The sequence below is a fragment of the Catharus ustulatus genome, chromosome 3 (assembly GCF_009819885.2).
Source record: "Catharus ustulatus isolate bCatUst1 chromosome 3, bCatUst1.pri.v2, whole genome shotgun sequence".
NCBI classification, from domain to species: domain Eukaryota; kingdom Metazoa; phylum Chordata; class Aves; order Passeriformes; family Turdidae; genus Catharus; species Catharus ustulatus.
In genome coordinates, this window is record NC_046223.1 from 90,530,880 (window position 1) to 90,554,323 (window position 23,444).

At 39.3% G+C, this 23,444-nt stretch overlaps 1 protein-coding gene across 1 annotated transcript in view; it reads left to right on the top strand.

Annotated features, from left to right (window-relative positions):
- The window catches only part of EYS (eyes shut homolog), an 811,979-nt gene that overhangs the window by 69,241 nt on the left and 719,294 nt on the right, over positions 1 to 23,444 (top strand). Inside the window, 2 exon segments of the mRNA XM_033053725.1 lie at positions 14,564 to 15,421; positions 20,930 to 21,043. Of these exon segments, the coding sequence (XP_032909616.1) occupies positions 14,668 to 15,421; positions 20,930 to 21,043 (868 nt within the window). The 5' untranslated portion in view covers positions 14,564 to 14,667.

The window sequence follows — 23,444 nt, forward strand, 5'->3', positions numbered from 1 at the left end:
CAGTATTAGTGCTGTTCTAAATATTCTATACTGCACTCAACCTATGAAAAAAATTGAGGTGGCTCTGTATTTTATAAGCAAGTTGTCTTACTTCTCTTATCCCATATATCTGCATAATTTCCCTATAAATTTGATAGAATTTAATTTAATGTACTTCTGCTATTTAAAAGATTGAAATAATTTTCTATTTTAACTACAAGTATGATAATGGAAAAAGGTACTATTTAAGAAGATTACTTGTGTGATGGGATTTATACTAAGAGGCCAGAGTTTCAGCCTTAATTCTGTCAGGTCTTGGTTTCATGGCTTTAGAAGTCAAACTGTCAAGAATTTTAAATGTGTCTCTTTGTAAAGGCATAGTGTTTCCACAAAGAAAGTTGAAATGTACATCCCCGTGGCAAGGCCTAAGAAGAGAGTAAAGCAATTGCACAACTCAAAACACAGCTGTAAGTGGGGGAAATTAGTAAGACACTAAGGAAATTAGGAGGCTTACAACCACTATATGGTGAGAATACAGAAATCTTTTGAGAATAAGATGTGCCACATGAAAAAATATGAAAAAAATAGTACTGGGGTAGAGTCAAGGGGGAAGGCACTGAAGGTGTGCAGGTAGATACATTTTTAATGATTTTCTAGAAAAGTCAGTAAATTTCTGACTTGGCTATAAATATTTCTGTAACACTTTTAAATTTACAGACTGAATTTGAAAATATACATGGCAATAGGTATCTTTTTCTACACTTGTGCAAGTCAATGGGCTAGAATCTTCTTATGTCATCACCTATAGCAAAATTATGACTCATAATTAATGAGTAGAGATTAATAGATGTAATGACACAGAGAAGACACATACTAAGTTAGAAAAAGAAAACCCTTTTCTTACTGTGAGAATGGTCAAATACTTGGGAGACTTTCCCAGGGAGTCTGTCAAAGTCCCCCATGTGGCTACATATTCAAAACCTGACTGTCCTGCTTGAGAAGGAGCTTTGGACAGGATGATCTCCAGAGGCTCCTTGAAACCATTCTGAGATTGTGTGAAAGCCAAATATAGAACTCTAAATTCAAATGACAGTTCTATTGTTAAAACTGGATATTCTTACAGCTGAAGGTTGACATACGTATCACCTCCTTGACTCAATACTTCAACTTTGATTTGATTCCCTATCTCAGGTGTCATTTTTATAGCTGGTCTTTTCCACAGGAGTCAAGCCCAGGAGCTACAGATCTTGATTTGCAAAGAAATAACTTATCTTTTCTAGCACTTCAATCTTTCAGATGATCTAAGAACCAATAAAAATTCAGCTAGCATTCAAAAAAATAAAATTGTCTAAATATTCTTAGGAATTATGTATTAATTAAAAATCTGTTTACTTCAGAATTTTTCTGTCTGCACTTATGCATGACACGTGACAGTAGACTCTGCAAAGAAGGATTAAATAAATAATAGACAACTTCTAGACTAGGCATACTGAAATGTCACATTTTCTAGAGTTGAGAAATATGTATGCTGGCATTATATGTATAATGCAGAAATCCAGCTTTATTTTATATAAAGTAACTTGCAAACCAAGTACTTTTTTGAGAGACCAAATAAGAAATATTGCTCAGATATGCAGATTTTGGGAGACAGTGATGCTTAATTTTGATAATGGACTATAAGAAGTGAAAACAATTTGGGACAATTGAATTTCACAGATGGAAAAGTGGAGTAATGCTATTGCAAAATGCAAGATCATGAACTAAATCATACATAAACTAAAAGTAATTGCAAATGCCTCAAACAGATATTCAAATCTCCAAGTATAGCTCATGAATTGCAATGTGTTATGGAATTCAACAGACAATATGTTTTAAAGAGATCCTGCCTTTTGAATAAGAATGCTTATGCACAAAACAAGCTGACAAAATACCAGAAAACTTACAAGACACAGAAGTGAGAATAAAACGTAATTAAATTGTAAATCCCAATTATGTGAGGTGAATTCCTTGATGAGTTAGTCAATACATCTTATACTAATACCCTTTTCATTACATAGTTGTGGAAAAGAAATTAATGCGAATTACATATATTAAATAGCTTCTATAATGTTGATGTAATATTCTTAAAAACTTTGGAAGACAGTTTACCTACTATAAGTTGAAAAAAATGTTAGATATTATTTATATAATTGTTAATACGATATTCCAAATTTGCTCTCTATGTTAAGCATTGATTTTAAGTCTTCCTAAAATTTTTCTATGCATCACCATGACTGATGCTATTACTAACTCAGTCTAAATACCTACACTTTAGGGAAAAAAAAATCCAGTTTTTCATTATAAATGTTGTATAACACTTTTAATGCCAAAATAAGTTTAATAAAACTTGTAAACCCAAAAGCTTTTCCCTTAGTACCTAAATCTTACAGTTTAGATTAAATTTTTCTTTTAATCACTCCTATCAAGAAGTGGACAATACATCATCTAGTTTGCTTTTCAGACTTACAAAGTTCTCAGCTTGACCAATTGATTTTATAAATTTCTAATTCTTCTACTTCAGTAGCTTACTTCCTCTGAAAGAGGATGTAAATTTTATTTTTTTCCCTATGTTTTGTTGGTTTTTTTGTTGGTTTGTTTTGGTTTTTTTAAATAAAATATGTAAAACTAAGTGTGGTTGGGCACCAGAGAATGGAGCTATATGCATTTCCTACCTCAGTGGATGCATACAGATCTCTCTGTGGATAGAGGAAAAGATGCTGCTTTGTTTAATTGCACGTCTGAGCTTTGAAGATGCTCTTATAATGCAGGTGATGAGCAAGAACCACAGCAGAAAAGACTGTCAAGCATGAACAGAGCCAGGAAGGTCTTGGGAAGAATTGAGAGGAGGTTTCAGTGACTACAGGAAATACAGACTGATTTTTTAAAATTATCTAGAGACAATAGTGTAGTTTTCCAATCCAAAATACCTCTGGAAATTGCTGGACCACAGAAAAGAGTATGCCATTCAATTACACATGGGTACTAGTGATGCTGCTTAAAAATACCTCTTTTCTTGTTGGATCAAATTTTAACTTCTAAGTATTCTGTTCTAGCAATCCTAGAAATTTAAAACCATTTCACTCCAGAAAAAAGAAAACCCCGAAAAGGTGATGTACTTATTTAAAAGCTGCAAATATTTTGGGATCAGCAGCCATCTATTGGTTTTCAGTTTCACAGTTTATGGAAAGATTTTTTTCATTTTTGTCAAGTGTTCTAAGAGTTGTGAGGGCTTTTTAGTGTGTGGTTTTGTTTTTGTATGGTTTTTGTTTTGGTTTTTTGTTTTTTGTTTTTTATGTTTTGTTTTGTTCAGTTTTGTTCAGTTTTGTTCTGTTTTGTTTTGTTTTTTCTCCTGAGCTTTACTGAATTTTGCCAAAGCTTGTTGGAAAAATGAAGTGCTTTCAGCAGGAAGCATTGAACCACTTACTGCTTTGCTCTGAAAATTGCAGTCTGCATGCTTCCCTCAGGGTTAAAAGCTCTGCACATTTTCCATGAATGATCAGGACAATAACAAGGAATTTCTCACAATTGTGTGAGAAATTTATTGTCCGAGGTTATTATGAGATTCTGAGTAAAATGAATATATTTTACTAATCCAAAATCTACTGTTGGAGCAGTGTTGTTTTAAGAGAGCCTCCCTCAAATTTCAGACACCAATGAAAATTAATTTTGATGCATCAGTATCCTATTACCTCTGAGCCAAGAAGTATTTAAACTTTGTCGATTAACACAAGTGCAGTTGAATAAAATCATCACTTGAATGAAAGCAGCATGAGGTCCACACCAGATCTTTCCAGACAATTAAGTACAAGTACAACCTTGTCAGTTTTTTAAAACTCCCTGTGCTATATTGTTTTTCTGCAACTGAAACATGTGATGATACCTGCCTTCTCCCAAGTAGTCAGTTTCAATACTTTTTCAGGAGCACTGAGACATTTATGGCAGCAAAAGATTGTGTTCATTATTTGTGATGAGAATCGGGAGAATAATGTTGATACAAATTTTTTTCTATACACAGTTTGCTTTTTTTCCCCACCATCATCTAAAATCCTCTTTTTAGGATTATTGTAGAACCTAGGTTACTCTCCAAGTGTCCTTTTAGTTGATGTTTTAGAAAATTTAATGTTCATTTCTGTATTATATTTGTTAGCTCTTTCATTTTGACATCAAGTCTGAAATTCTCTTATACAAGCCACATGACACCTTCTTCAAAATTTAGATTAAAATTTTATTAATCTCATCTTCACTAGAGGAAGGGTTGGCTTTGGGTTTTACTTTGTTTTTCTGTGCCATACGTGAAAAAAATTTCCCCCCTATAGCTGCTGCAGCTTGACTCAGATGGCTAGAACTCATGTTACTGACAAGACTTGCCTGGTATTCATTGTTCATAGTGATTTCCAAAGACCTAGAAGGAATGACTCATCTGCCTATTTACTCAGGTTTTTCAAAATAAATTTGGTGAAAATTGTGAGCTTTCTGATTTTTCATTATCCCTGAAATACAGTTGTCCCAAATTCTTTATTTTATGAATTCTTACAAGAATTATGGTGGAGGTAACTAAAAACACAGAAAATTATATATAACTCTAATAAGGAGCATTAATTACCTCTTTCTTCTTTTCTTGCAGTTCTTTTAAGAATAGAGCTAAGAAGTTCAATAAAAAGCATTTGCTAAATTGTCTATGAGTAGTAACAAGCCCTCCAAATCAGTGCAAGGGAGAACGTAGTTGGAGGAGCAGAGGTGATTTAATTCCTGCAAGTACTAACTTGCAAAATCCTAGCAACAATAAACCAGTCATTCAATTTCTCTTGTTGCATATTAAATTTAAAATATATTAAATTATGGAACTACTTTATTAATTCTAACATTGAACAGAAGCTTCTCCCAAATATATTAGAATATTTGAAGAGGCCTATTGGGAACATAGATTATAAACATTGTTATTTATAGTGAGTATGTGTGTGTGTGCACTTTAGTGTTGGACTTTTCCCTGTTAGGTTTATGGCTGGATGATCTTAAAGGTCTTTTCCAACTTTAATGACTCTACGATTTATTGTGTTTACACATGGTGTTAAGAATGGGATTTCACCACTAAATATTTTTCTGTGATAACATATTTCATTTGCTGATGGTGCATGTTTGGCAACTGTGGAATATTTAGAAAAATGTTTTTGTTGAACTTGAATTAGTAATGCCAAGGATTAAGTAAAATGCAAGAATACTGAACTGACATGACAATTATTATTCAAACCCTTTAATATTGTGAGTCATATGAATTAATTTATTGTTGTCATTCACAGATCCAAATATTTTGCTATTATATAGATCTTAAAATACTAGTAAAATAGCACTCAAATATACTAAAGCTATATTCTGAGTTTCATATTCTGGGCAATTAATTTTTCAGATAGACATAGATATTTTCTTTTGTCTTGTGCTTCCAAATTCCCTGAAATGGTAAAATCATACCCTGCAGTATAATCATATCCTGCATTGAAGGCCCAAAGACATTTTTCTAACTGAATATTTCCAGAGGCTGTTGTCTAGTCTTGAGGCTTAATGGGATTAGCTGACCTATCCAACCTACAGCTTTTCCTTAGCCTCCAGGAAATGTGTTTGCACTCTGACTGGTTATTGGGATTGATTCTTGGCCTGACAAATTTTCCTAGAGAACTGAGTTTAAATTACAACTTGATAATGGTCACAACTGCTCCAAACACCAGCCTAACAGTTTAAAAGTATAAAAGATTTTTCCCCCCCTTCCAGAACTGATAAAATAAATTGATGCTTGATTATTACTATAGACAAGGCCATTGTATCAGACAAGGTCATATGTAGATATATCACCTGGGCTTCATAGGGATACCTTTTTACACCTAACTATTCCCTGACCTGGGGCTGAGTTTCTCACTTTCTTTTCAAATTCATCATCATGTCAGGCTTAGAGGGTTTTTGGTTGCCTTGAGCCTCCTTACTGGGTCTTCCTCTGGTCAACTGTCCATGCCTGCTTCTCAACCCAAACCTTGTGCTGTGCTCTTCCCCAGGAGCCAATACAAGGCGTTTGTCCCAGAAAAGTGTTGGCCTGCCTCTGTAGGGGCTCCTTCACCAGCCACATCCCGTCCTTTCTCACAGTATGTTCTTATCAACAATCTCTATTTGCCTCTGTAATTATCTGCCTATTGGTTTTGAGACAGGCTTCAGGGCTCATCTGCAGGGCTTCTAAAGAGGACATGATAAGGAGACTAGGGTAGCTATCCTATGATGGTAGGCTGATGAACTTGAGGCTGTTCAGCCTGAAGAAGAGAGGGTTGCATAGTGACCTCATAATATCCTTCCAGTATCTGAAGGGGGCCTATGAGGAAGATGGAGAAGGGCTCTTCATCAAAAACTGTCGTGATATGACAGAGTAATGGGTTCAAAGAGAAGGTTTAAATTAGATGTTAGAAAGGAAGTTTGTACTTTGAGGGTGATGAGGCACTGGAACAGATTGTTATTCTAAGTTGTGGATACCTCAACCCTAGCAAGGTTCAAGGCCAGGCTGGATGGGTCTTTGAGCAAGCTGGTCAAGTGCAAGGTGTCTCTGCTCATGGCAGGTTGGAACTAGATGATCCTTCAGATGCCTTCCAATCAAAAGTATTCTTTGATTCTATGCCATCTAGGAGTCTCCAATTATCTTATTCTTTCTTTCTATCTAGCCTCAACTAAAGTTGGACACCATGTACTGTAATAGCCAAGACATCCTTGGAAAATATGGCTCCTTAATCATGAACATGTCAAGTTAATACGTTCTCTAACAGACTATTGAATGGAATTCACTTAATCTATATTATCTGGAATTGAAGAAAATTAATTTTCTTTTCAAGATTTGTAGGGGTTTTTCAGGGAGATTGGTCTTAATTCCTTTGCTCTAATTAAGGATCAATTATTTTGAATACAATAGAGTTTAACCTCTTGAATATGTTAGGAAACTTGTTCTATTTTAGGTTCACATACAGCTCACAGATTTGCCTATGTTTTCAAGCAGTATGGAGACATAAGAGAGGACTTTTAAAGTGAAGCTGTGAAGCTACCTGTTACCACTAAATGATATTCATGCTATTGATCATCTGGGGGTTTTACTGCAGAGTAGCCTTATACATATGGATCAACCATCCATACTCAGTGGGGTGTACTAGGTACATTCTTCAAGCATTTTTTTCAGGTTTGTTTCATTTGAAGATTCACTTGTTTTGAGATTGCTGTCTTAAATGAACTAAAGCGTGCTATGTGGTGGTAATTTTAAGTTAGCTTCAGAAGCACATTTTTGATCTTAAAAAAAGTTTACTCTAAATGCACCTCGAAATATTTGTCATAGGAACTCAAAAACTTCAAAGAAATGGAAACAAAGTGATAATCTGGTTTAAATATACATATTGCTTTTATAGAAAACAAGAAAATAAACTTTTCTTTTGCCTTTAGAATCCTTTTGCAGTTTAACTTTACCCATACAATTTTCATGCATTCTCCTTGAAAGTCATGTTTTCACTTTAAAAAAGTTTGTACATGTTTTACTGGCATGATTAAATACTTTCAAAGTTTAAAAAACAAATGAAAGGTAGCGTGATGATGGACATGAGAAATGTGTATCCTGTTCTAAGTCTATCTGTTTTCATTTCATTCTTTATACAACACTAGTCAGACAAACTGAAGGAACTTAACAGAAGTAAACACTCTATACCTGTTTCAATGAATGTCAATGCTCTTTTATCATCATCCTTGATGGTCACATCCAGGACCTTGTTCTGTGACTGGGCTATAACTAATAAGGGCTCAAGGTTTCTTGTCTATTGTTGTGAACCTTGTGTTGTCAAGTACAGCAGTTTTAAAGGACAAAACATGTTTAAAACCACTCCTGCCTTCTCTCTTTTAATACAGTTGTAGTGCAATAAACTAAATATGACGTATATAAATTAGTATGTAGATTAAGAAGCATTAGAAAGGAATTTCACCACAAAAACACAGTAGGTTCCTTAAAAATTTCCATTGTTAATAATTTCTAGCAATTTTTTTTCATCCCCAGGCACCATAAGCATCATGAGTGAATACAAAAAAACTGTGAAATTCATCAGTGATCAGTGGAACTAGAGAGACTGAAATTGTCAGTAGCTTGGGATATTGTCTTCTTCTCTAGTTTGTATTGCAACCACAGTTTTCACTGAGTGTGAATATGATCTACTATGACACTGTATCATAACTGAACAATAAGTTCATCATTAGAATGTCTGTTAGTCATGGAGGGTCTCTGTTGGAATTTTTATTACTGCTGTCTTTTTTGAGATTTGTTGTTGGTTTTGATGCTGTTACTTGCTCTTTGAATTTTTTTCTTCCCTCTAGTGTTTTCATATTAGTCTCTTTTCAGATTCAACATGCCAGAGTCTGTGATGTCTTTATTTCATTTATTTAGGGGAAATTTCAGATTGTAAGGTCTGCTTCTTGCTTTCCTTCCCATGCTCTTAAATTTAGACATACCAGCTTCCTTTTATCTATTTTCATGCCCTGATCAACAGTACACAATTTTAAATTTATCTTTAATACAGTATCCTTATATAATTTCTGTTTTTCCTATGAGCACTTAACAGCATTGCCCTGTTTTAAGCATTCTTTTGAAAGGCACTGGTAGCTGATAGGGGCTGGAGACAGGTTGGAGCAGAGACTCAATGGTATAGGGGTATGGACATCCTCAGAGACTTCAGCCATGGTCAACTTAATGTCCCAGGACTGTAGGAACAAGAAAGAGTTGTTACACCAAAGCCTCCTCTGATTATCCTGGAGGAATGGGGACAGACTCCAAACAGACACTTGAGTGTTCATAAAGATTGCTTGTGTATATGTTGTTTCTATGATTCTTTTTCTGACTTTCAGAACCACTAAACAGACTTTTAGGCTGTCTGGTGAGCTGTTTTTGACTGGATTGGAGTTTATTTTTTTCATAGGAGTCAGTATGGGGCTGTGCTTTTGATTTGTGATGAAAACAGTGCTGATAACACACTGATGTTTTAGATATTGCCAAACAATGCTCATACAGAGCCAAGGTCTTTTCTGCTCCTCACTTCACAACGAGAAGTCTGAGTGTACACAAGGAGTTGGGAGAGACCTCTGGTAAGACAGCTGACCCCATGTGACCAAAGGGATATTCCATACCATTCCATACACGATGTAGGATGTCGTGCTCAGAATACAAAGCTGGGGGAAGAAGGGAAAAGGGGGCATTTACAGAGTTATGGTGTTATTCTTCCCAAGTCACTGCTATTTGTGATAGAGCTCTGCTGTCCTGGGGATGGCTGGACACCTGCCTGCCCATGAGAATGTGTGAATTCCTTGTTTTGCTTTGCTTGTATGCACAGCTTTTGCTTTCCTTACTAAACTATCTTCTTTGCAACTTATGAGTTTTCTCATGTTTACCCTTCTGACTCTCTCCCCATCACAACAGGGGGAAATGAGCAAGCGGCTGTGTTGGGCTTAGTTGTCAGACAAGGTTAAACCATGACAGTTAACAGTAAACTAGAATATAGTAAAATTCCCTGGCTTGATACTTGTTATGCCTACCATCATTTTATAGGGATTGTTGAGTAAAAGACTAGTCACCAGAAACCCTGATAAGCAAGTCCAGCACTGTCTGCATCACTACTCTATTTAGAATACAACTGTAAGGTAGAAATAAGGGTTCTATATTTTGAGATGTTGGTAAATTCACTGTCTAGCATGTTCAATATTGCTTCAGCAAATGCCATATATTTTAAATGGTGTCTAGTAAATAAGGAATCATTTGCAAATAATCAGGATTGACATAACTAATGCAGAATTTCCTAGGTATTATTAATTTTCTGATGAAAAATAAAAATGTACAAAAGACCACTTGGTATGTCATTTAGAATATTAGTGCATATTGCAAACAAATTTTGCAAGTATAAATTATAATTTATGGCTTTTCCTTTATTACATGTAGCTATTAAGTCCTGTTTAAATTTGTTGTTTTGAAATACACATCAGAAATAAAGGAAACATAATATCACAGTCCCGGGGAGCAGCAAACATGGGCTGCCATGAAAAGGTAGAGTGCTGGAATTGGGGAGTGACAGTGACAGCAGTGACAAGAGGCACCATTCCATAGCACTCATATGGGAAAGAGAGTACCTGGGGATGGTGCTCAGAGGCAGCCAATGGTCCGGTGGTACCCAGACAGATAAACAGCAAGGAGACAGGTCCTGAGTTCAAAAGAGTAAGTCAAATATTTAGGTCAGGGTCAAGGCCCAAGTAATCAAGGTATAAGGGCAAGAACCTGCTCACTTGTAGCATAGCCCAGGTGAGTATCAAGGATCAGAACTTGAGGTTAAATGCAGCTCCTGAGGAGAGTAGGGGGCACCCACAAAGCATCCCCTTCTCCGTAACAGCACCCTCTCAATTACTTCACATCACTTTGATCCACGGTTGCAACCCCATCCTACCAAAGCTTCTCAGGTTCAGGAAGGAATTTAACAAAGTGGTCATGTGATTTGTGAGAAGCTGGAAAGTGGAGGTTCATTCCTAGCCATAACATGGTGGCATGATATTTATAAGCATTTCCTGGTTTATTCTCTTCTTTGATATATTTTCTTTTCCTGAGAAGTTGTTAAAGTCAAACATCATCTGCAGGCGTTTCTCCAATCTCACTTATAATGTACTGTATATTTTGTTATTAGAATGTAATACTAGTTATTAATCGAAAGAACACATAATTCTGCAGGATCTGCAGGAATTCAGATCATTTGGGATTAATTTTTACTGGAGTTTTGCATAAATCTACCCATTTTATTCTTGTCTAGTGCAAAATAGAGCATTGTGCTGCTTTTCACCCAGCCTTATGTAAGTTTAAGAGTTGGATTTTCTTCAAGTATCTCTGTATCCATACAAATCCCAGTCTTGAAATTTTCTTAGTCTTTATCAATTACACGGAGTCAGCTGGGCTTATAAATAGGCAGATTTTATCCTTGCCTAAAGCAGACATAAGGTATAATAGTTGTCATATTCCTTTTTAAATTTCATCTCATGACATCATTTTATTTCATGAGATGGCATTAACATTTCTCCATTATTTAATTTCTTTCTGATTTTCTAAGTAATATATGTTAATATATTAACTGTACTTCATACACAGCTTTTTACTTTTTATACTCTTCACTCTATAATTTTTTCTATCATGATTTTATTGTTAAGTAAACAGTCTCTTGGTATTTCTTTTCTATATTCCCTTGGAATTTTTCATTGCTTTTACAGGGTGTTTTCGTTTATTTAATATTAGTTATAGGGCTCCCACAATAATTTTTTAGCTGCATGAAGACTAATCATGGTTTTGTGGAGAATAAAAATTGTTAAAATGCTGTTAACTGTGAAACCACCCACTTTTTAAAAAATAGTTCAGATTTTTCCCATTTTAATGTTGTAAGGAAGCACATTTTCATTACTAGTTAAAATGAAATTTGTATATGACACCAGAATGATGCATAATTACATGAATTAGGACAAAATGTAAGTGGGCAAGAACTCTTCTGCATTAGACATGCAATATTTTCTTTTTGAAGAGTATAAAAGGAAAAATAACCTTTTTAAAAGATCTTTTTAGTAACACCTGAGAAAATCTTACTAAGAAATACGTGTGAAAAGATGGGCCACTGATTGTAGGATTTCTAAATCTGTGCAGTAATATAGACCATAGACTTTTATACCTGATAAGTGACAGATGTAATAGCAGTTATAATGAACATAATAGTTCAAGACTGCTACCTTTAAAGAAAAAAATGCTAAATGACCCAAACTACACATTTGATACCCCATTATTTAATGGTATCTTTGAACATCATGAGATTCTGAAAATAATGGAATGGGCTCAAAATAGAAAGACTATGAGTATTCAGCAACAAGAATAGTGGTTTTCTTGCAGATCCGTGTCCTTTCTTCCATTCTATGGGGACTTAACTCTCAGAGGTGAAAATACAGAGGCAAAGAGAGGAAATTAGTTTTAGCATACAGCTTTGGAGCTATGCAGCTAGAGTACTGAAACTCTTTGAAGGCAGAATTTGGATTCAGTAGTTAAAATAAAACGAAAAACATTCTGGGAGAAGGATCAAAATCTAGTTTATACCCCTTCTGAGTTCAATAGTCTAAGTCTTCTGTTATTACTATGGGTTAGTCATAGTCCACGCTTTTCTGGTATCTTCAAAGGCTTAAACAATGCTGGCCACTCTGCTGCACAAAGGTCATTGTTACGGGTTCACATGTTCAGCATGTTAGTAATTAAACATAGCTACATTTTAGATGTTTTAAACTAAATTTAGATGAAAATAGGAGAGACTAAATGTGACCCTTAATTATTATCCTATAATTGCCATCAGATCATTAAGTTGTTTAAAGCCCTTTAACTAAAATTTTCCTCAAAGAGTATCTTTTCTGTCCTTTAATCTTTCAGCCTAGTTCAGAATATGGACCAAAAAACACTTGAAGAACTTTGGGGAAAATAAGGACATTTAAGGAAATCATGTACTGTTGCATCATAATCCACACACACTTTTGTGGTAACCCAGTGTAGTGTGTTTATCCTGGGTAGATGCCAGGCACATGTTCTCACTCTGCTCTTCTCTGGCTGAAGTACAGCAGTTCAATAACTTTTTTTTCTTCTTAAATGTTTTATCTCATAAGTCTTACTACCATCTCTGATCTTGGAGCTGGCTGGCATTGGCTCTGCTGGACAATGAGAAAGCCACCCCTCTAGCCCTCCCCACACCAAAACCAGGCCATGCAAACCCAGTTAAACTACATGTGTGTAGGTATAGAAAAATATGCATCTGTGGGAACCCAGGACACTCCCCTGGCTTCCCTGGAATCTGGGCAGGGGGCTCAGATGCCTTAGCAAGGTGCCCAAAACCCCTGTGAGTTTGATTTAAGTCCCTGGGACAACTTACCATTCTTTATATGAAGAATTACAAAGTCACAAAAAATAAGTAGAGTATAAATTAGAGTGCTAAAAGGTAGAAAAGTGAAGTTTTAAAAATTGTTTATATTAGGGGTCTGTACACAAGATGGAGGAATTAGGGTGTGGTATGTCTTCTTCTTCTTCATGTCATCCATCTTTTGGGTTAGGATGTCAATTCTGGATTTGTTTAAGGGAAAACTGGGCAATGCAATGTAGGTGTCATGTATTGGAGATTAATTGTAAACAGTGTATGCTAATTTATAGTATAAAAGATAAGTCCTGCCCAGGAGGGCAGGCAGAGTGCCTCAAACGACTTGCAGGAGGAACTGCTGCAAGTCAGAGAGAAAATTCCTTAGATAAGAAAGAATAAAAAACCTTGGAAACCTCAGAAAACGGCTTCTGACTCTTCCTTCGGTGCTCAGGCTAGAAAATAAGAACTCTCAAATCACCACTACTGTGCAGTGAGTGATCTCAGACCATAAAAGAGATCGCCGCCGTTCACATGCATCCACATGATTTTTACATGTGCTGTGCAAAAATGAAAACAATGTGAACAAATTTCAAACTATAAATGCTGTTGTTTATTTGCACTGAATGGCTTCCCTTGTAAGATAAGTTTTCTTTAGAATAACTTTCTAATTTGTAAATATCAGTTATGGGGCCGCTATCATAAAGGGGAGTATAAATATCTGAGAGTGTCAGATAATGAGGGAAAAAAAGGCTGAAGGAGAGAAAAAAGTTTTGTATTTAATACAAATTAAACTATTACTAATGCAAAACTATTGAAAATTTCTAAGGTATTTAACATAATATTGTGTTTTCATAATTTTCATTATGACTCCAAGCAAAAGCTTCATACTGTTATCTTGATTTTCCTTCTATAATCACTCATCTCCATGCAATAAAAATTATTAGATATATTCAAGGTACAGAAAAGGCTAGTCTATAAATTAAATAGTCCTGAAGGACTCTGTAATATGTTGTCTTTAACTGTAATACATAAAAGTCTCAAGGATATGATTAAGGACATTTGGCTTTCAAAGACATTCTTTGAAAAGTAAGGATTTTTTTGAATGAATAAGAACAGAAAAGAGTTGAGTAGTGATTACATGAAAAGCAAAAATTCTCAGGCCTACATCTTTGGAATATCTACTTTTATCATAAACTATTAAAATGTTATCAGGAAAATATCTGTGGTTAAAGCTTATCATTAGAACTTAGATGTTCCTTTTTAGCTCCTCATTTTGCCTCAGACTTTATTACCATTAGTTTTGTCAATAGAGGGAAGGAACATGAAAAATATCTCTTCAAGCTCTTGTGCATAAAAGTAAAATGAAATGCACTAAATAAATATCGATTTTTAGCAGGAATAAAAATAGGAAAATATTGACTTTGGTTGCACTGTTGCTGTTCTGATCAGTTCATTTGACTTATTACAGTTTCCCATTAGTAATTAGATGTTGCCCTTGATTTGTTGTACATTTTCTGTTTTGTAATGAGGTTTTCATATTTAACTGCAATTGATGTGAAAACAGAAATATTTTCCTCTGTTTGAATTTCTAGGCTGCCATGGAAAATACATGTAAACCTTAAGGAACAAGTTTTCTGAAGCTATTCTCAGTAATGAAGCATATGTGAAAGAAAGCTTCCATTGGCCAGGTGAAACAATGACTACGAAATCAGCATTTTACATGGTAGTGTGCTTTCTTCAACTTTGCATTGTCAGTGGTCAGGTAATATGTGAGAGGCAAATGACTACTGAATGGAGAACAGAACCAAAACCTACAGTAATAAAATGGACACCAAGGGAGAATGTCTGTTCAGACTTTTACACTGAATGCTGGAATATGAATAAAAGTATTACTGGAGAACTCTCTGAAGAAGATAACCTCAGTATCCCTCAGATATGCCCCTTGCAGCTTCAATTAGGTGACAGCCTCTTCATCTCCTCTGAGCCATCCTTTCAGTCCTATGGAATGAATTTGGTAAATGTCTCCAAGGAAGAATTTATTAACTGCCCTAAGGCCAGTTTTCTTCAAGAGCAGTTGATTTTTGTTTGCCAGATAAGAGGACTGCACCAAGTGGACCCGAACTGGCTTGGTGTTGGAACTCATTACTTTGCAGAACTTCACAAGAGAGGTCCGCTATTGTGCAACGTGGGCCTTCGTCTGAACGTAACCGTGAAGCAACAGTTTTGTCAACTGTCTCTGGATGCACCACTGTGCTCTGGGCATGGAAAATGTCTAAGCCATGTTTGGGAAAAAGCATACAATTGCCATTGTTTCTCACAGTATTCAGGAACATTCTGCCAGAAGTTTGATATATGCTCCACTAAACCTTGCCACAACAACGCCTCCTGCACTGAGAAGTCAGAACTTTCTGGAGATTCTTATGAATGTACATGTCCTCCAAAATTTTCAGGTATTTCTTTTCTCCTCTAGGAATAAACATTATATAGATAATACTCGATTCTTAACAGATGAAAAAGCAATAACAGTAGAAAGGTAGAATTTTGTATCATTTGTTTGCCTACTACTGCTACCACACCTGCAGTCTTTTTTACGTGGAATCACTTATGGGAGACTGCAGGCATTTGAAGTCAGTTTGTACTTGCTGACATTCATAAATATATTGTAGAGAAAAAAATAATGAGTTCTTATCATGTTTCTTTCCTACTTAAGCATGAGACATAAATAAGTACTTGCTGACTTACAGAAGTAACTGTATTTCTCTTTTTGTTCTGCAGTTCAGGTTCTTAGATCAAATAACATAATTAATTTGGAGCAAGCTCCTCGCAAAATAGCTGGTTAACCAAACTGGTGAAAAGGAGTAAGTGATTTTATTGAAATGAGTATTTCATTCAACTTGCCAAAACTCCCCTCCATCTTCAGTTTAAAGACCTTTCAAATTACAGTAATTTCACAATTATAAGCTGCACCATTTTGACTAAAATTTTGGTCCGAACCCAAAGTGCGGCTTATAACCAGGTGTGGCAATATATATGGACAAAGAACAAAAAGTTGCTGTTTTAGTTTGGAGGACTGGTATCTGCTGAGAAAGGCAGGAACTTCTCTTTGACATGGAGAATGTAAACCCCCTCTCTCCAAATTATTATAATTTTGAAATCAAGGGCCTTTCAGGCAAAAATATGGGAATTAGGAATAACAGTTCTTTTCTAGGGAAATTAAAATAGAAATACAGTACTACAAAGTCAGAGTACAGCCTGACACCCTGTCAGGCAGGGCGTTGGAAGCAGTCCCATTAAATGGTGGCTGCATCCTCCTGCAGTGACAGATGTGATTCAGCTGAAGCAGTGCTCCTGCAGAAGGTGCAGTTTCCCTCTACAGGTCCAGTGGTGATGTGGAGAAATCCGGTTTTCCTCTGGAGTCCAGTGGAGAAAGGGGCTCCCTTAGTGTCCCAAAACCTCTGTTTTTATCTTGGTAAGAAATGTTGGGCTCTTCCCCCTGGCTGGAGCAACTTCCAAAGGGATGCAGTAATTTTATCAATCACACAGTGGGAGTTAATGGGCGATTAGCAGAAAATGCCTCGCTGGAGGAAGGATGGGTTTTGAAAAGATAAAGAACAATGCCCTGCCTGGTTTCAATGGATGGCTCATTAGCAGAATATCTGCGGTTGAGATAAGGATCACTGCCCCCACCCTCAACAGATGATGATAGAATAGATATATTTTATCACACTCTGTATTGTAACATGTAGCTCATAATCAGGTGCGGCTCATGTATGGACAAAGAACGAAAAGTTGCTGAAACCCAGAAGTGCGGCTTATACTCAGTGCGGCTTATAATCGTGAAATTACTGTACATTAGTGAAATTTTTAAAATCAAAACTTGGTTTAATTGAAAGGTCAAACCTTAAATTAGAAGGACAAGCAAAATAAAATACTTACTATTTTCTTCTGGATTGTTCTGTCCCCTAAAGTTGTTTCAAAGGAAAATTTAACATACAGTTTTTATCAAATTAAATGTGTCTCAAATGAAAAAAGAAAAATCACGTAATATTCCAAGTTATACAGTACTTACCCAAAACTCATTGGAGAAACTGAATTTGGGTTTGTATTAACATACCAGAGAGTACAGCATAACTGAGTAAATTCTTATCTAATCATTATCTTTATTTCATGGAGAAAAAAATGGATTAAGGAAATTATGGGGATGTTGTTTCTGCATTCAAATCAATAGAGTTTGGGTACATTTTAGAAAGTACCAGAAATATTCATTCTCATCACAAAAAGAATTGTTGTAGCTCTTTTTGTACTTGCGGAGCAAAATTATTGAAATGTTCCTCTGTCAGACTGAATTTCTATGCTCTCACAATAGTGATGTTATGCTATGAAGCAGAGCTGATGGTTCAGGAAGGAGTGAGGTTCATAGAATACACTTCATAGAAATGAAGCTTATGTTGCATAAAGATTGCTGTAATTTATTTTTAATTGCTTTTCAAAGTGCATAATAATTTCGATACTAATGCATTTGCCAATAGAAGATTATGCAGGTATGAATAAGTCAATGTTGTGAGAAAAATATTTTTATAATTATGAGCAGTGCAATAAGATAGTGGAAAACCTTTATGGTATGCAGGATGTTTCCTATTTTCTTTATCATTATTGGAAGCTGTGTAAAATGCTTTGAAAATAATAATACCAAAAGCGTCTGGTACTAATTGAGCTCAAATTAATGAAAAGATTTGTAAGCAATTCAGTTAAAAGCAATCATCATGCTTAATGCTATCAACAAACAATGCTTAAAACATTTTGTTAGCCTATATAGGAAAGTTCTAGGTGATACCATCATTTTGTACTAACAGTACTGTTCTCATAAATAAGCTGGATGTAACAAGAAGAATTAGGAGACTAAACCACCATATATTATGGGTGTGGCTACAAAAGAGTAAAGGCGGTAAAAGTACAGTAATTTCACGACTATAAGGCGCACCTTTTTGACTAAATTTTTTCCCTGAACCCGGAAGTGCGCCTTATAGTCCGGTGCGCCTTATCTGAGGGACAAAGTTGCGAAATTTGCCAAACCGGAAGTGCAAGCCGCAATGGGGGGGCGGTGCCGCGGGAGCACCGTGTTGCAAGCGGGGGCGGGAGCGGGCGGCCACAGCCGGCAGGAGCCAAGAGGGGAGGGAGGGAGCCAACGCCAGTCCTGGCCTGGGCGGAACAAGGAGCTGGGTGGCGCCACCATGGGCGCTGGGGGAACGAGAAGCCGGGCGGCGCCGGCCCTGGCCCGGGCGAGGGGGAAACGAGAACCCGGGTGGCCCTGGCCCGGGTGCGGAGGGAACAAGAAGTGCGAGCCCGCAACAGCCCTGAGCAGAGCCCGCCCGGCGGCGGCATCGGAGCAGCGGCAGTGAAGCCCCTGCGGCCGCCAAAAGGCAACGCCGGCCGAGCCGCTGCGGCCGCCATAAAGCGGTGGCGGCGAAGCCCCAGCGGCCGGTGGATCGCGGCATCGGGGAAGCCCCCGCGGTCGCCAAATCGCGGCGCCGCCGGAGCCCCCGCGGCCGCCGAGAAGCGGCGGCGGGGAAATCCCTTGCGGCCGCCGAGAAGCGGCGCCGCCGGAGCCCCTTGCGGCCGCCGAGAAGCAGCGCCGCTGGAGCCCCCACGGCCGCCGAGAAGCGGCGGCGGGGAAATCCCTTGCGGCCGCCGAGAAGCGGCGCCGCTGGATCCCCCGCGGCCGCCGAATCGCGGCGCCGCCGGAGCCCCCGCGGCCGCCGAGAAGCGGCGGCGGCCGAGCCCCCGCGGCCGCCGAGAAGACAGACGCCATGGCGCCCACGCCACCGTGCCCCGAGAGGACAGGCGCTGGTGCGGCTGCACCACCGAGCCGAGCGGGGACGGGCGCTGGGGCGGTTGCACCGCCGAGCCGAGCGGGGAATGGCGAAAGGGTGGACGCGCCGCCTTGCCGAGCGGGGACAGGCGCCGGGGCAGCTGCACCGCCGTGCTGAGCAGGGGACAGGCACTGGGGTGGCCGCACTGCCGTGCCCGGAGAGGACAGACGCCATGGCGCCCACGCCACCGTGCCCCGAGAGGACAGGCTCCAGGGAGGCTGTGCCGGCGAGCCGAGCGGGGATGGGCACTGGGGCGGCTGTGATGCCTTGCCGAACGGGGACAGGCGCCGGGGTGGTCGCGCAGCTGTGCCGAACGGGGACAGGCACCGAGACAGCTGCGCCGCCTTTCCGAGCAGGGACAGGTGGCCGGGCGGCTGCACCGCCGTGCCCGGAGAGGACAGACGCCATGGCGCCCACGCCACCGTGCCCAGAGAGGACGGGCTCCAGGGAGGCTGCGCGGCCGAGCCGAGCGGGGACGGGCACTGGGGCGGCTGTGATGCCTTGCTGAACGGGGACAGGCGCCGGGGTGGTCGCGCAGCTGTGCTGAACGGGGACAGGCACCGAGACAGCGGCACCGCCTTTCCGAGCAGGGACAGGCGGCCGGGCGGCTGCACCGCCGTGCTGAGCAGGGGACAGGCGCTGGGGCGACCGCACTGCCGTGCCCGGAGAGGACAGACGCCATGGCGCCCACGCCACCGTGCCCCGAGAGGACGGGCTCCAGGGAGGCTGCGCGGCCGAGCCGAGCGGGGACGGGCGCTGGGGCGGTTGCACCGCCGAGCCGAGCGGGGAAGGGCGAAAGGGTGGACGCGCCACCTTGCCAAGTGGGGACAGGTGCCGGGGTAGCTGCACCGCCGTGCTGGGCAGGGGACAGGCGCTGGGGCGGCCGCACTGCCGTGCCCGGAGAGGACAGACGCCATGGCGCCCACGCCACCGTGCCCCGAGAGGACGGGCGCCAGGGAGGCTGTGCCGCCGAGCCAAGCGGGGACGGGCGCTGGGGCGGCTGCGCTGCCTTGCCGAGCGGGGACGGGCGCGGGGGTGGCTCTGTGGAGCCTCGAGGGGGAACAGCACGGCAGGAGCGTCAAGCCGAGCGAAGGAACGGCACGGCAGGAGCACCGAGCCGAGTGAGGGAACGGCACAGTGCCTCCGCAGAGCTGCGAGGGGAAACAGCATCGCGGCAGCACGGAGCCGTGAGGAAGAGGCGGCCCCGCGGCTGCGCCAAGCCACGCCTGCCGGCACCAGGGGCAGGCGGGAGTGCCAGGGCCCACTGCACGAGGAGGGCGCCTGGGGCTGCCTTTGAAAGCCTACACTCTGTGAAAAATGTTTCTAAATTGTGCTCCTTCCAGTAAACTCCACGATCTCGGGTTTCCGTTACTAATTCGTTACTTTGTTGCGCATGGCTCGTATCTTTGCGGCAAAAAAAAAGTGCGCCTTATAGTCCAGTGCGCCTTATCTGATCTACAAAGTTGCAAATTTTGCCGACTCCCGGGGGGTGCGCCTTATAGTCCGGTGCGCCTTATGGTCGTGAAATTACTGTACCTCCCATAACATAAAGTCTATTAGAAATTTGAACACTTTTTGAAGTGTGAATAATGTCATGATCATAATTCAAGAGGCAAGCATAATTATATAGTATTTAGACCTGTGCGCTGTAATAGCATAAACAACTTATAACTGCAATTGTAATTTTCAGAAAGCTGTGTATTAAAAAAAAATCTCATATTTCCACTCCACATAAGAACATCTTTTGTTCTCAATGCTGAAAGAAACTATAAGCTAGATTCATGTTAAAAAGGAATAAATACTGCAGTTCTAGTAGCACTTCAACATTTTAAGGTATGTATGAATTTGTATCTATATGTCAGATGAGGTTAAGCACAGTAGCTGAGCACAGAAAGATGATTAATATCTTTCTGATTTGCCTTAGAAGTTCAGTAAGTCTGGTGCAAACTAATGAACAATGTTAACACAAACACCTTTCTCTCCCTTTGCCTATCTATACTGTAGCTATAAATTTGATATTTACAAAAAGTTTACCAAACTCCCTAAATATTTATTAAAGTCCAGTGTTTCTATTATTCCTTGACACAGGTAAAAATTGTACAGAAATAGTTGGACAGTGCCAGCCATCTGCATGTTTCAATGGTAACTGCATCAATGTTACTCCAAACACTTTTCTTTGTGAGTGTGACAAGGGCTTTACAGGTAGGAAACACCTTTTTTCCCTGTCTTACAATAATAATTTTATCTATTATGATAATGGTACAAACTTCTACTGTGTTACAAGCTATTTTTGATGTTTGATCGCTATTTGCTTAGATTTTTAAAAATAAGTTTTTAAAATATAGAAATCAGACTTCCAAATTACTCATGTATTAAAGTAAAAACATATAAATGATAGAAACTTTTCATAATCAGATGCCATCCATCAGTACCTTGCAGTCTAACAGAGGAGGACTCTTAATCACTGACACACTGGTTCTCAAATACACAGCAAGAATCAGAACTCTTCCTGGATGGATGATTTTGAATGGTCATGACATTCGTATTCATAATTTCAATATCCTCATATAAATTACTAGGAATATTATGATGGAACTGTTCTAAAGGGTCAATAAAGTAATGATTTAGGGGCGCAACTTGATGAAAACCAAGGAATTTAACTGGTTTATTTATGATATATGGGCAGATTCACTAACATACAGCATAATTTTACAATTATTTCCTAACCAAATGTGGTGGTTTAAGTCTATATGTCTTCCTACGATCCTGTGTAAAGGTGTTTGCTAGCACAAAGGCTATTTTAAGAATAGCTACCTAAAAGAATGCTACTATGAGAAAACAGACATTTTTTTCTAGGAAAACAGACATTTTCCAATTGCTGCTCCACTGCAACTCTATTGTATTTTCAGCCAAGGTGTGCTGTGTAATTATGAAAGTTGAATGCTCTTTTAAATGTGTGAAATTGGCAGAAAATTGAAAACATTCTTCTGTCTTGATATTGAACTTGCACAGAGAAAACAAAACATAAAAACAAGATTGTGCACATTATGTTTAAGATTTTGTAAACTTTGTCCTAATGTTTCTCTAAAATGAGGTAAGACACTGACAGTAACTAGTTCACATGATCTGAAAGAAAATATTATATATACTTGTTACTCTATATTCATGGGATGTAAATAAAATTATAATAAAATCAAAATGCTTTATAGGCATTTATTCAAAATAAATAAAGGTTGCTGGGTCCAATACCCTTTTTATATTCACAAGGATAGAATTAATCTATTAGACAAGCAATTTAAATTCTCATTTCAATTATGTATTTTTCTTTGTTATTAATGGTTTAGTTCATTCACTGGGTTCACAAAACTCTCTTTACTCTTTCCTGAAGGAAGATTTTTAGCATAACAGCAAACAGCTAGCGTTAGGTTTGCCAGTATTCTTATGATTGAATATTCTGATTCATACCAGAATTTGCATGCTTAGACTTACTAAGAAGCATTTAGAGGAAGGGAATACAGGTTAAACAGATGGGGTGGATACAGAAAGGAAGGATGGAAAAATAGACTGGTGGAGCGTAAGCAATTTCTGCTCAGTACTCTTGTCTGACTGAGAAATGCACTGAATCACTGTAGTCTATCCATTCTTTCTTATTAAATATTCTCTTACCTCTCTTTCCACATAAACTCACTCTCTCCCCATCTGTGTGTTCTACGGTCCCAATGCTAGAACTGGAGAGAAAAAAGTGCCTGAATTTGGTGTCTGCAATTTGAGTGAGACCACTGGTGATAGTGGTCCTAGTAACTCTGGTGCCAGCATTTGGAGTAAATGAGGGTCTCAGCATCCGCAAGCTGAAGGAAGACCACAGACTGTAGGAGTGTGTAAGAGGGTAAATTTTGTGCCAGCAAGGGGTATCAGACTCTGACAGACGGTGGCTCACGTGCCTAGTGCCAATTGGAGCAGATGAGAGTCCCATCATCAGCAAAAGAAGAGGGGAGCAAAAGTGCCAGGAACTGTGTACACTGGTGGGAGCAACTTGGAAGACAAAATGTTTACATTTTCCTCTAAGTTGATCTCTGAGTGTGTGTGCAGATTGTGTGTTCATCTGTGTATGTGCATGTGCAGTCCATTAGCACCCTTCATGCTGAACTGTCTGTCGAGTAGGAGGATCTGGGCATCAATATTAGATGAGCAGAGGTCCCACCCTGCTATTGAAAGGATTCACAAAAGTGTTGGTCTTTGTGAAACAGAGGATAAGGGGCTGTGTGTTGAAGGGGTTCACAAATGCATCAGTCCTTCTGAAATAAAGGGTAAGGAGATGTGTATCTTTACTAGAAGCTTCAATCCTTATCAGTCAGAGAAGATCAGGATTTGGCTGTTTGTACACTTGTTTTGTGTGAGTTCTGGGTGGGTGCTGGTAAAGGCAATGTCTTATCTGGTTGTAGTCTCTGTAGTTGGTTGCATTCGTGTCCTCCACATGTGTGCATTTCTGGCATACAAGTTCATCTTGGCTGAGCCTGCAAACAGGAATGCAGCAGCTGCATTCATTTGAATGATGGGACTCCCAGGTGTTTGGGTTCACTGGGCTGGGGTTCAGCAGCTGGGA